The sequence below is a fragment of the Tarenaya hassleriana genome, unplaced genomic scaffold, assembly GCF_000463585.1.
Source record: "Tarenaya hassleriana unplaced genomic scaffold, ASM46358v1 Cleome3, whole genome shotgun sequence".
NCBI classification, from domain to species: Eukaryota; Viridiplantae; Streptophyta; class Magnoliopsida; order Brassicales; family Cleomaceae; genus Tarenaya; species Tarenaya hassleriana.
Genome location: NW_010966177.1, coordinates 462,696 through 475,209, shown reverse-complemented (window position 1 = coordinate 475,209; position 12,514 = coordinate 462,696). Strand labels below are relative to the sequence as shown.

Here is a 12,514-nt window from a genome sequence, read left to right as displayed (position 1 = left end):
AGCGATATCTCTCTCTTTTACGAGAGGTACAAATCCCGTCTTGACTATCTACAATCCAGCACATGATTCGTTTCGTACATGATACACGCCTTTATAGTCCTCCTGTTACGCAGGACGTTTGACGTATTCAAAGCACGCAACTCCTCATGTTGGATTCTATGGATATCTCAGGTCTTAGGATCCAATCATGGAACCGCCATATGAGATTCAAGTCATGACGCTAGTCCATGTGACAATCTCATGCGGGTCATTCTAATATTCCGTTCTCCAACGAATACCTATGATTGTGATCGTATCCAATACTTATAATCATCTCTATAATCATCAATCACACATCATACTAGTCTTATTATGCCATCATTCCCATAACGACACAAGACTAGGGAGTTTAGTATCATTCATAATGATACATGGATTTCATAACAGATCTAGTATGCAAGAACATGTAATGAATCAAATGCTCTCATAAAAACCAAAGAAAGTATCAATACATCAAATGTATCTAAATAAAGCTCATAAACAGTACATCATAGAGCACTAAACCAACAAATGCCTCGACGTAGATTCGGTGGCTTGTCTCATTGCTAGGTGAACTCGGCCAAACCTCGTCGTCAACTCAGACCGTGTACTGTGATAACATCGGAGCAACTTACCTTAGCGCCAACCCGGTGTTCCATTCGTGCATGAAGCATTTGGCACTCGATTATCACTTTGTCTGCAGCCAAGTAGAAGAAGGCAAACTTCGAGTGTTGCATGTCAGCTCAAAAGACCAATTGGTGGATGTTCTCACCAAACCACTACCTCGGAGCTCCTTTCAAGATCTCTGCGTCAAGCTCGGATTAACCTCCGGCCAACCGACTTGAGGGGGCGTATTGGAATATCTCAGAATATCTTCGTATATCTTTGTAAATCAATTATAGTTATGGAATGCTGGATTATAGGAAACTGATAGTAGAGTCTTACAGATGTATATATAGCCTTCGTAATCATAATAATAAAACATACTCTTAAAAGTTCTATATAAGGTATAGATTCGGTAAAGAGAAAATCTCCAAAAAGTGAGAAACAGAATCAGATTAACCCCTCAAATATTCTCGAATTGTTGCCGTAATCGATAGCCATAGTAGTTTCCCTTGAAATGACGATATCTCTCACCATCCTATCAATCACCAGCCCTAGTTTTCCAATATAACGTGATTCCGGTCAAAATAGTCGACGGTTCCTCTCCTGCCAAATAGCATACGTTACTGCCTGAAAGAGAAGCCTTGCTAAATCCCGCCGCGGCGAATTCTCGCCATCAGTTTAGATTCAAACATCGTTCTTTAAAATATCTCTTATTTAATGGGTCACAAAGCCCAAAACAAAATTCTATGTATGATTATCACTACCTTATTATACAGTTCAGTAATTAATAATGCAGATCCACTTTATTTCATGTTGTCATATGTATAGCTCGTGCCTTCCCAACCATCTCATCAATATGTATGCGCCATTTTTTATTTTGCTTTAAATATGCATATATATATATATAAATAATGTGATTTCAAAAATTCTAACAAATTTTGCATACATCATTATATGTTTATTTCGAAAATAATTTAATCTAAACTTTAGTAATTGAATTTCTTCAGATTTCATATTTAATCATTTTATACACATAATTTAACGAAAAGATGAAATCGTCAACAATTACTAATAATCTTGATCTTTCAAATCAATAGAAGCCAACCTTTGTGTCACCATACCAATGTAAGCTTTTGCAAAAGTAAATCCAACATACCTTGATCGATTTTGTTAACCTTGATTGAAATCACGTTCATCTCCGTCGATGATTAGAATTTAATTACAAAAAACAAAAACTCAATCCTACGATCTAAATGCTCTATGCTCTCTTCGATTTGTATTGTTTTATCTCTTAGTTATTGTCCTTATTTGTATTGTGTTTTTAGCATTGAATCGTTATACTATAGATTGTGTTTTTTTTTTATAAAAATGATACTAAAACATTTTTTAAATGGTTGCCCCTTTACCATTTTTCAGATTAATCCGAAATTCGGAGTGAATGATAATAGGAAATCTAATCAATCAAATTATCAAAAAAAAAAAAAAATTAGAACATCAACTATTGAAGAAAGGTAAAGAAAAATAGATGCACATAAGCATCAATTAAAGTTGGTAACATGATAGAAAAATAATTCACGATATGCCATGGAAGATTGATGCTAAGAACGACCGCATCGCGGAAAACAATGGGTAGGGTTAATTTAATTACCAAAGAGAATAAACCAAAAAAAAAAAAAGAGTAACTATGGACTGAATAGCCCATCTTATTATTCAGGATATTCAAGTGGAATGTTATTGAAAACTGTTACTATTCAAAATTTATGATTACCATATATAGAAATGAATAACATAATATATAAAAAAAAGTTTGTTATATAATACAAAATGTTTAGAAAGATAGAAACAAGATTAAATTATAGCCTTTAGTTTATTGTTCAATTAATTCAGCAGAACAAACAGAAAGACGATGAATGGCCAAGAAATGTCTTCTAATAAAGCCAAAGTGCTTACGCAATCTCTTGCCTCACACACGTATCTTCCCATTGCCTTGCTGTTCAAGGTGCGTGCTCTTCACTTTTCTTCACATACATATATATATATATGCTCCCTCACATTTACCCAAGAAAGTGTGAGCTTAAGGAGTTACAAAGATTACAACTTCCAAATACGTAAGTTTCTTAGCCGTCTGTGAGAGGTCCGAAAGCAATCATGGTTCAGCCTCCTCTTCATTTTGTTCTATTTCCTTTCATGGCTCCTGGTCATATGATCCCAATGGTCGATATAGCCAGGCTCATGGCTCAACGAGGTGTGACCATAACCATCATCACCACTCCTCTTAATGCCAACCGTTTCAAGAATGTCATTAGCCGTTCCGTCCAATCGGGCCTACCCATCAGCCTAGTCGAGGTGAAGTTTCCACACCAAGAAGTGGGTTTGCCCGAAGGTCACGAGAATATTGACTTGCTGGATTCAGAGGGGAACCTACTAGCGTTTTTCAAAGCGGCTAACTTTCTTGGAGAACCCGTCGAGAAGCTCATGGAAGAGATGAATCCTCGGCCAAGCTGCATAATTGCGGATATGTGTTTGCCTTACACCAGCAACCTTGCCAAGAAGTTCAAGATTCCTAAGATCGTCTTCCATGGTATGTGTAGTTTTTCCCTCCTATGCATGCATGTCGCGCGTGAAGCCGGGATCTTCGACACAATAGAGTCTGAAAAGGAGTATGTCTCCATTCCGGATCTCCCCGACAGAGTCGAATTTACAAAACCTCAAATACCCTTACGCACATATGGCGTTGGTGACTGGACAGAGTTCATGGAAAAATTGGTAGAAGCGGATAACAAGTCGTACGGCGTAATCATGAACACATTCCAAGAACTCGAACCCGCTTACGTGAGAGAGTACAAGAAGGCAAGAGAAGGTAAAGTGTGGACAATCGGGCCTGTTTCCTTATGCAACAAGGTAGGGTTGGACAAAGTTGAAAGAGGAAACAAAGCAGCCATTGATCAAGACAAGTGTCTTAAATGGCTTGATTCTCGAGAACCGAGTTCCGTCCTCTACATTTGCCTCGGCAGTCTCTGCAATCTCCCATTGGCTCAGCTCAAAGAGCTCGGGCTAGCCCTCGAAGAATCAAACAGACCCTTCGTTTGGGTTATAAGAGGTGGGAAGAAGTACATTGAGTTACAAAAATGGATTTCAGAAAGCGGATTCGAAGAAAGAATCGGAGAAAGAGGACTTCTTGTCAAAGGATGGGCACCCCAAATGCTTATCCTTTCACACTCGTCAGTTGGAGGGTTCTTGACACATTGCGGATGGAACTCAACTCTGGAAGGGATCACTGTTGGGGTTCCATTGCTTACATGGCCCTTATTCGCAGAACAGTTTTGCAACGAGAAATTAGTCGTGCAGATTCTTAAAACAGGTGTGAGATCGGGGATGGAAGTGTCCTTGAAATGGAGCGAAGAAGAGCAAATAGGAGTGTCGGTCGACAAAGATAGGATCAAAAGTGCAATAGATGAATTAATGGGTGATAGTGTCGAAGCAAAAGAGAGAAGAAGAAGAGCCAAAGAGCTCGGAGAATTAGCCAACAAAGCTGTGGGAGAAGGAGGCTCTTCCCATTCTGACATCACACTGCTCATACAAGACATCACGCAACAAGTGCAGTCCAAAAACTGATGATTTTGTGAATTGTTTAAGAGGAAGCTTGAGAAGATAGTTTTGCGCGCCGTGGTTTTATGCTGTCGTATGTATTTTGTTGAACCTATACGTTTGTACTGATATTTGACAAAGTGTATTTTGAGTTTGTACTGATTTTCTAGTTTTGAATTTAGCATTTGTATTTGAATAAATTTTTTGATATAGTTTGTATTTTTTATGAGTTGTTCGAAGTTTTCAAAATTTTAGATACATGAGATTGGAGTTCAGATACACGATTAATGTCTCGCTACTCGGATCTCAGATATCTAAGAATTCGAAAACGTACATTAAAACCAAATACGCAGATACGAATCTGAGTACGTTGACAACCCAAATACCTAGGATACCAAAGTAGGCACGTTTACGTACGTTCCGACAGTTTGGAAGGACCAAAGTCCATATAATATAGATCATCTATGTCCATTTGTTTGTCGATATATTTATATTTCTATATCATATTAATAAACGTATCGTCACCAACCTTTAAGAACATTTATGACTCTTATAAGAAAAAATATTCACGACCAAATTATCTATAACCAATTTACCAATTGTTTTCAGGAGATAAACATAAAAATGGAGAACAACCCTTAAATATATATATATATAATAAATATTACATATAATATTTTTTCTATAAGTTGGTTTGCTTATTAGTGTATTCATTCTATTATGACGAAAATAGTTTCAAAGAAGAGAAGTTGAATATTCTTCTTCACAAAATGTCACATAACCACATTGACAAGAAATGAAAGATCTTCCATTTGGAAAGTTTCAACGTTTTTTATTTTTTTATTTTTGTTAAAGAAGTTTCAACGTTAGGAGTCACAAGTCATCTTCGTTGACTGAAAGGCTTCTTAGTCGTCAGTTTGGTTTCATACGTTGAATCCAAATTTGATTACTCTTTTGCTTCTTTTTTTTTTATTTATTTCCTGTTTTCATTCACTAGGATATCCACAATTATTATGTCCCAATTTTTCATAATAAAAGTTGAATATAAGAAATTAAATCCGATGTTAGAAGATCGGTGATAAGTCGAACCCGTAAAACTTGACGTCTTGTTATAAAAAACGATATCAAACCCAAAATTTTGAAATAAAAATTTGGTTAAGCCTCAATTAAAAAAAAAAAAGAATGGGTAAAAAACAATTCAAAATATGAAAACTAGGGGCCGTTAATTTGGCTTCAATTTTGAATTTGTAAATCTAGATTATTCGCACATTGGATTTTTGGTTCATAATTTCACGGTTGATTATTTATAATATAATTACAAGTATTTATTTAAAATTATGAAATTACTATTAACATTTTTTAATTTTCTATATTACAAAATAACATTGATATTAATTTAAAATTAATAATTTAATTTATTTTTAAAAAAACTAGAATAAAAAATCCAAAGATATTTCATCTTTTTAAATAAGGATAAACCAAAAAAACATTAACTATTCTACTTAAACAAAAAAAAACTTCTACTTAAAATTCATTACAAAAAACTATCAACTATTACTTTTGAGGAAAAACCATCAACTATTACTTTTATTTAAAAAATAAATTTTATCTTAAATTTGTTATAAAATAATCAAGTATTAATTTAAAAAATATAATATTTATTTAAATTTCTCATACGTAATATTAAGAATTTATAAAAGTATTTATAAACATCACCCTTTTATAATAAATTTGTATATAAAATTTATAATTAAAAATATATTTTCTTGATTGTAAATATTATATTTAAAATCTTGTCATATATTAATATTTGAGATATTATAAATTACCAATTTTATTGTTTATAAAAATTTAATAATTGAAATGTGATGCATAATTACATATAAATTACTTATATAAGATATAATATATATTTTCTAAATAAAAATAAAAATATGGTATTTTTACATATGATATTGTTTAAATTAACAAATTTTCATACATCATATATAAGTTTTTAATAAGATATATATTTGATTTTTTAAAACTTATAGATTTATGTTTATATAATTAATAAGCTATATTTAATTTTCAGTGTAATATTTGTATACAAATTTATTAAATAAAGGATTTATATAAATTCTAAATATTGCAATATGATAATTTTATAAATGTTTTTATTTAAATTTTATAATTTTTACAACAAAATTAAAATATCATTTTTATTAAATAATTTAGATTTGATGTTTTTTTATTAAAATTAACATTTGATGGTTTTTTATAATAAATTTAAAATAAATATTATTTTTAAATAATTTGTATAATTGATGCTTTTTTTTGATAATTTACAAATTTAAAATAAACTGTATTTCAGGTGATAAGATTTACAAATTTAGATAATCTAAAATTTTCGAATATTTTCCTCTAGAAAAACCAAATAGTTCAAATTTTAAAGGAAAAATTCTAGAATAAATCAAATATATTCATTAATTATTTTTAGAATTTTATCAGTGATATATTTTAAACCGTATATAAATATTTGATTAGTTCTAAAATTTTCAGTCACATTACAAATTATTTCTAAATTATTCTTTTCTTCTACATCCCGCATAATTTATTTCATTTCATCCGAATTCACAAAGAGTTAGAATTATCCGTAATAACAGGAGCTATGCAAATGCTCTATTACTCGTAAATGAAACAAAGAAAAATAGAGGAGCTTGTATTTGAGAGAGATAGCGAGGGAATATTTCATCTTATTATTCATAAGTGATCGATATATCATATATAAATAAGTAAGTATTAACTAACAATCCTATATATCAGATACGAAAAGATAAGAATGAGATCTTTGCAGTTGAAACAGACATAACAAACTATAACACTCCCCCTCAAGATGGAGCATGTAATGTATACTTATCTTGCCAACTAAACGCCTGATAACGCAAATCTAGGTGTATAAATAAGCTCAAATAATAAAGAACCTAGACACAGCGAATACCGCAAGGGTACGAATCGACTGTAATACAAGGGTCGAACACAGGAAATAGTTAACTCTAGGAACAAGACTTAAACAAGAATTAGATCAGAAAATATGGAATGAAGTATGTGAATACCGAAAATAAAGCAATAAACAAACTAAGTAAAATCAGATAACTAAACCACCGTAGCTTCGGGATAACCTTAACGTACAGGGATTGTTTCTAAGGATGGAGAATCTACGAACATCGAACTCTAATCGGGGATCTCAAGTTCTAATATCAGATTCAATTCTTTTCTAAATCCACTATCCAATAATTTAACCTATAGATCTCTCAACCTAATAGATTAATATCAAATGCATTATCGAACATTATTACGGTTCCTAAACCGATTAACCTATCTTTCAATAGTCTTAATCAATTCATTCAATGAATTCTTTCCGAATCTAATATCAACTTTCGTTGCAAATCAGAATCTAAGATCAATCAATCAACTGGCCAAGAAGATTAAAAGCAATAAACTCAATTAAATCAAATCGACGAGTATCGATAACGTAGTCTCGGAAAATAAAAACCAAATAAATCTCTACAAGGTTAAATCTCCAGCTACAGTGAAACGACTACTCGCAACCCATAACAACAAACAAGTTCAAATCAATAAAGAGAAACATGGAAAACAGATAGAGAAGAAACTCACAGTGATCTCTCGACGATGATTCTTCAACCTCTGCTTCTGAAAACTCTGTCTTGATTCTCTCTCGAGTTCTCTGGCTTCTGCTGTGATCTCTCGATGATTTCTGAGGCCAAGACATCTTCTATTTATTCGCTTTTCGACTAGACTTCTTCCTTTGCTAAGTTCAGACACAAAATTGGAAGTTTTCTCGTAATGCAACACGACCGTGTCGAATGACAGCACGGTCAGTGTCAATTGTCTAATCAAATTTTTACGCTTCTGCACGGGCTGAACACGGGCGAGCTGCAAGTCGACACGGGCGTGTCAGGATACGACACGGTAGGATCCTGACACGGGCGTGTTAGGATACGACACGGTAGGTGCAGATTGTTCTACTTTCTGGTGTGCAGGATTCCGGTGTATGACCAGGAGTTCTGGGTCTGAAACCTCTTCACCCTGAAATCGAGAACTCCACTAAGCGCAATCGAAAGAAGAAACGACAGCAAAAAAAAAGATGGAGGAACGTGCTATAGTTGCTGAGAACAACAATGACACTTATGGGGCATACCTTCAACCTAAGTACATTCAACAACTTTCATGCATTTGTCGGCCTAACATCGACCGTAACAATTTTGAGTTTCAACCGGCATTCATCAATATGTTGAGACCAACAGATTTTTCTCTACTAGGTACGCCTCATTTCTCAAACTCATTTTATTGTAGAGATGCTCTTAAACTTCATGATCCAGGTTGGCAGAAGATCGATAATCTTCATCCATTAGTCCTATCCGCCAGTTGAGAGAGTTAAAGACCCTAAACAAGCGCTCCCGGGAGGCAACCCGAGTTTATAGGTTAGTTTTTCTTTTCTTTCTTTTTCTTTTTGCATCGGATATCGGTTTGTGTCTCTTATCACCAGGTTGAGTTCTAATGAGGAGCTACCGAGGAGGTGAGGAAGCTAGCTATGCGATTGACGTAGGCAGACGAGCTAAGTATTCTTTTTCCTTCTTGATTTTCTTCTCTTTTGACTCATTTTATTGGTTGCCTCTACTAGACGAGATTTGACACCGAGGACAATGTCCAATTCAAGTCTGGGGGAGGATTCGTCTAACGTCAAACCATATCTATTTAGAGTAGTGTTGCGTGCATTTTTCTCTTATTAGGGTTATGCATTTACATATAATATTTAGGACATATAAGATCACGTGCATAAAACCGTTTTGAGCATTGATGTGATGATCTATGGCATGAGAGAGTAGAAACGTCTTGAAAACATTGTGATCCGTTGAACGTGGTTATGTTTTGTTGAATTGATTGCTTGACCTTTAGGATTGTCTAGAATGGCTTGTGGGATAGAAATCGTTGGTTGGAACCCATGTGACCGATGTTGTCTAGCCAAGTAGAAAAGTTTCTATAAGAACTTTTCCCATTTTTGCTGAAATCGGTAAAGAATATAATCAAATGCATTTTTACTTTTTTATGTGCAGAAAAAGATAGTGAGCATCTCCACACTCCTCTGTCATTATCTCGTCAACGAAAATCGTTCGAGGACATGAGTGTATCAATTTGATGGTTCGGGTCTAAGTTGTGGGTCGGGCTATCCAATAAACAAAATCGATAAAAAAAATTTTGATTAGGAACCCTTCAACTTCAACGTCCTAGGAACCCGAGATGCTAGCAAAAGAAAAAAATCTAGCTAGATGAAAGAAAGAAAAAAAGAGAAGAAGAAAAAGAGTGAATACCGAAAGCGTAGACTAGATACGATTAGGTAGAATGGCATGATAGGTTCGAGAAATATGCTTGGTAGATGATTAAAGTTCTTGGATTGGTTCTTGGTAGCGGTATAGATCCCATAGCTAGGAAAGACTATCCTTTAGAGAGGGAGATCATACTAGACAGACTTGATCATTGTTCACGGGGATCTAGGTCGGATAGAGGTTTCGCTCTCGATTATCATTTTGAGTTATGTCATTGTCTCGCCCTCTTTTCGGACCGCTTTTCACGGAGTATTTGCTCGAGGACGAGCAAAGGTTTAAGTCTGGGAGAGTTTGATAACATGTATTTTGGTGACATTTTGGTATAGGATGTCTAGTGCATTTTACTCGGTTTTGCATATTTATAGGCATTCTAGAGTCATTTGGTCTCGATATTGCTTGGTTGCTTTTTTTGGTGTCAAAACAGGTATTCATGCATAAAAGAGAGCAAAAGGAGTGGAAAACATGGATTGCGGAACATCACAAACGAAACGGGAACATTTGGAGTTGTTCCGGAGAAAAACGTGAAGCCTAAAAAGTCAGATCTTGCAAGTCCAATAACTTCTACTCTACAAGTCCAAATTGTGCGTTATCTACCTCATTGGAAAGTCTCTTCAATATCTACGCATAGACACCAAGTTCGTAAAATCCGACATTGGAGCAGAAAGTTATGAGCAAATCTGTCAAGCATGTTCGAGTTGAAGAATCGACACGGACCATGTTGCATTCGACACGACCGTGTTGTGTCCGTGCTGAAAAAAGTGAAGTTTTGCTCAGTGAATTGACACGGACCGTGTTGTCATTCGACACGGCCGTGTTGATTCAAACTCGCCCGTGTTCAACCCATGTCTAAAGTGCAGATTTTTAAAATTGACACGGACCGTGTTGTATTCGACACGGCCGTGTTGCATTACGGGAAAACTTCCTATTTTGCATCTGAACTTCCGTTTTCAGCAAAGGAAGAAGCCCAGCTACCAAGCAAATAAATAGAGGACGTCTTAGACTCCAGAAATCATCGAGAGATCACAGCAGAAGTTAGAGAACTCGAGAGAGAATCAAGACGGAGTTTCCGGAAGTAGAGATTGAAGAACCGTCGTCGAGAGATCACTGCGAGTTTCTTCTCTATCTGTTTTCCATGTTTCTCTTTATGGATTTGAACTCGTTTGTTGTTATGGGTAGTGAGTAATCGTTTCACTGTAGCTAGGGATTTAATCCTGTAGGGATTTGTTTGGTTTTTATTTTCCGAGACTACGTTATCGATACTCTTCGGTTTAATTGAACTGAGTTTATTGCTTTTGATCTTGTTGGCCAGTTGATTGATTGATTTTAGATTCTGATTTGCAACGAGAGTTGAGATTAGATTCGGAACGAATTCATTGAATGAATTGATTAAGACTATTGAAAGATAGGTTAATTGGTTTAGGAACTGTGATAGTGATCGTTAATGCATTTGATATTTTAATCTATTAGGTTGAGAGATCGATAGGTTAAATTATTGGATAGTGGATTTAGGACTTGAGAGAGCCAAATCTGATATTAGAACTTGAGATCCCCGATTAGAGTTCGATATTCGTAGATTCTCCATCCTTAGAAACAATCCCTGCGCATTAAGGTTATCCCGAAGTTACGGTGATTTATCTATCTGATTTTCGATATTCACATACTTCATTCCATATTTCTTGATCTAATTCTTGGTTGAGTCTTGTTCCTAGAGTTAACTATTCCATGTGTTCGATCCTGGTACTACAGTTGATCCGTATCCTTGCGGTATTCGCTGTATCTAGGTTTTTTATTACTTGAGCTTATTTATACACCTAGATTTGCGCTATCATTAACTCGAGACAGAAGTTTACCAGTCGCAGAAGGAGTGGGAAGAATGCCATCATTTTTCCGAAAGGGTGCAGGCTGAAAACCAGAAGAAGCTAACCGATGTCCACGAGGATAGCCATAGATCTTAAAGCAACGAGACACAATACGTCCGAAAATGCCGCAATGAGAGCACTGAGGTTTGGATTTGTTCTTAACCTGAGATCGAGAAGCATTGGGATAGCTACTCTGTTGTCCAGAACCAAGAGTCTGAGTATGAAACGCCATGGAATCAGATGGAGCAGAGACAAATTTCTGTTGCTCCTCCTGAGAAATCAGATTGTATGCCTTGGAGATGGTTGGAAGAGGTTCCATCATCAAGATTTGCTGACGAGCTAGAGTGTAAGACTCGTTGAGACGCATAAGGAAGCGGACCACGTTACGACGATCATAAAATTCCTGCCAACGCTTGTCAAGGCTGCAAGAACATCCATTGCAGGAACAAGTCGGGAATGGCTCACGATTTTTGAGTTCTTCCCAAAGTCCCGTTAATCGGGTAAAATAAGCATTCAAGTCCAGAGATCCTTGATGCAAATTGTCGATCTTCTGCTGAATATTGTAGATCTTGGAAACATTGTTCTGTTTGAACCGGTTCTCCAAACTGGTTCAAACATCATGTGCATTATCAAGATAGATAATGAGACTGGAAATATCAGCCGAGAAAGAGTTGTTAATCCAAGTGCAAACGAGATCATTACACCGAGACCATAACCCATAATCAGCCGAATCAAGAGAAGACTGAGGAATCGAGCCATCAACAAACCTGAGTTTGTTTTTGGCATTGAGTGCTTTCAGCATCGAGCCGGACCAGTGTTGGGTTTTCCTGGGATCTCAAGAGCGAATCTAATTCCTAAGAGATCAGTTCTAGGGTTTGCGCAGCGGATGAAAAACAAAAATTTTGATGAAACCCTAAAACCTATCATGCATGATCTTGTAGAAACGTTAGAACGCTTACCTCAATCGATCCGGGGCCTGTATCAATCGAAGAACGCGTCTGATCACTGTAGGCAGGAAGAATACCTTGCCCTCTACACGTATCCACACGGCGGAAA

General features: G+C 35.5%; 2 protein-coding genes across 2 annotated transcripts; one reads left to right on the top strand and one right to left on the bottom strand.

Annotated features, from left to right (window-relative positions):
- Positions 1–2,681: 2,681 nt before the first annotated feature.
- LOC104818590 (UDP-glycosyltransferase 73C1-like) lies at positions 2,682–4,433 on the top strand. The gene has a single exon (XM_010548224.2). It carries the CDS (start codon positions 2,773–2,775, stop codon positions 4,237–4,239), a length of 1,467 nt encoding a protein of 488 aa, XP_010546526.1. The 5' UTR covers positions 2,682–2,772; the 3' UTR covers positions 4,240–4,433.
- A 6,969-nt stretch (positions 4,434–11,402) lies between these two features.
- LOC109116881 lies at positions 11,403–12,260 on the bottom strand. The gene is made up of 2 exons (XM_019203110.1): positions 12,169–12,260; positions 11,403–12,063 (listed from the first exon to the last, which is right to left on the bottom strand). The coding sequence occupies exons 1-2, from the start codon at positions 12,258–12,260 to the stop codon at positions 11,403–11,405; spliced, it is 753 nt and encodes a 250-aa protein (XP_019058655.1).
- Positions 12,261–12,514: the final 254 nt, after the last annotated feature.